Here is a 1,055-nt window from a genome sequence, read left to right as displayed (position 1 = left end):
TTAATTATATACTTAAATCTAATATTTTTGATAATTAATTTTAATTTATAAAGGTTTTTGAACTTTAATTAAGTTTTTAATTTCAAATAGAGCAAAGAATTTGAATATTTTTCTTTTATTTGTTAAATAATAATAATATTTTTATTTATTAATAGAAAATCTTAAACAGCTCTTCGATTTTTTAAAAAGTACATAGCTACCCTCTAAAGAAATAAAAGAAATAATAGCTATTCAAATGTTAGAAGGATTGAATAATCTTCATGTTAAAAATATCATGCACAGAGACATCAAACCTCACAATTTCCTAGTTTGTCCTTCTCAAACTTATGGATTTACCATCAAACTCTGTAAAAAATTTGAATTTTTACAAAATTTATCAATTTAAAAAATTTTTGAAAATCAAGGTGATTTAGGATTTGCATCTGCAGTAACGAAATCTAAAAGTCACTACATATCAAAGGTAAAAATCAAAATATTATTTAAAAATAGTCTTACATTATTTTAATCTATAGAAAAGAACTGATGCTTACTTTGCTCCTGAGGTAGAAAAAGGATAGTCTAGAATTCAGGTTTTTAAATAAAACTAATCTTTAAATTTTTAATTTAATTTTAATGTTTAAAAGTCGGACCTCTTTTCATTAGGATTAGTTTTACTTGAGCTAGATAATCTAAAAGTTTTAAATGAAAATTGGATTGACTATTTTACAAAAGGAGAGATTTACTAAGGAAAATCAATAGCTTCAAATTATTAGATTGATAGAAATTCTAATATTTATAAAATAGCTTAGATTTGCTTAAAACCAAATTATTTGGAAAGGACAACTTCTGGAGACCTACTTTCTGAGCTTATTAAGCTTCATGGATAACCATTGAAATTCACACTAACTTCTATGATTTTAGAAGTAATAAATGCATTGATCAATTTTTATTTAGCAAATCTAATTAAGCATTTAATTTAATTTTAGATTTTGTTTTTGATAATAAAAGTAAATTTAGTAAAATATTTGATCTTAAAATAAATAAATAAATATTTAAAGAGCAAATAATTATTATCA

The 1,055-nt window shown here is 21.8% G+C and overlaps 1 protein-coding gene across 1 annotated transcript; it reads left to right on the top strand. All coding sequences in view use genetic code 6, as the record gives it.

The window, feature by feature from the left end:
- Positions 1-235: 235 nt before the first annotated feature.
- Positions 236-1,008, top strand: TTHERM_02510180 (kinase domain protein; the record flags this gene model as incomplete). Its single annotated transcript, XM_001028326.4, has 5 exons — positions 236-347; positions 405-460; positions 513-569; positions 624-902; positions 988-1,008. 5 exons carry the CDS (start codon positions 236-238, stop codon positions 1,006-1,008), a joined length of 525 nt encoding a protein of 174 aa, XP_001028326.4.
- Between the last annotated feature and the right edge of the window lie 47 nt (positions 1,009-1,055).

Source organism: Tetrahymena thermophila, assembly GCF_000189635.1.
Source record: "Tetrahymena thermophila SB210 genomic scaffold scf_8254860, whole genome shotgun sequence".
In the NCBI taxonomy this organism is placed as follows: domain Eukaryota; phylum Ciliophora; class Oligohymenophorea; order Hymenostomatida; family Tetrahymenidae; genus Tetrahymena; species Tetrahymena thermophila.
The sequence above is the reverse complement of the archived record's forward strand: the minus strand, read 5'-3'. Positions and strand labels throughout refer to the sequence as shown.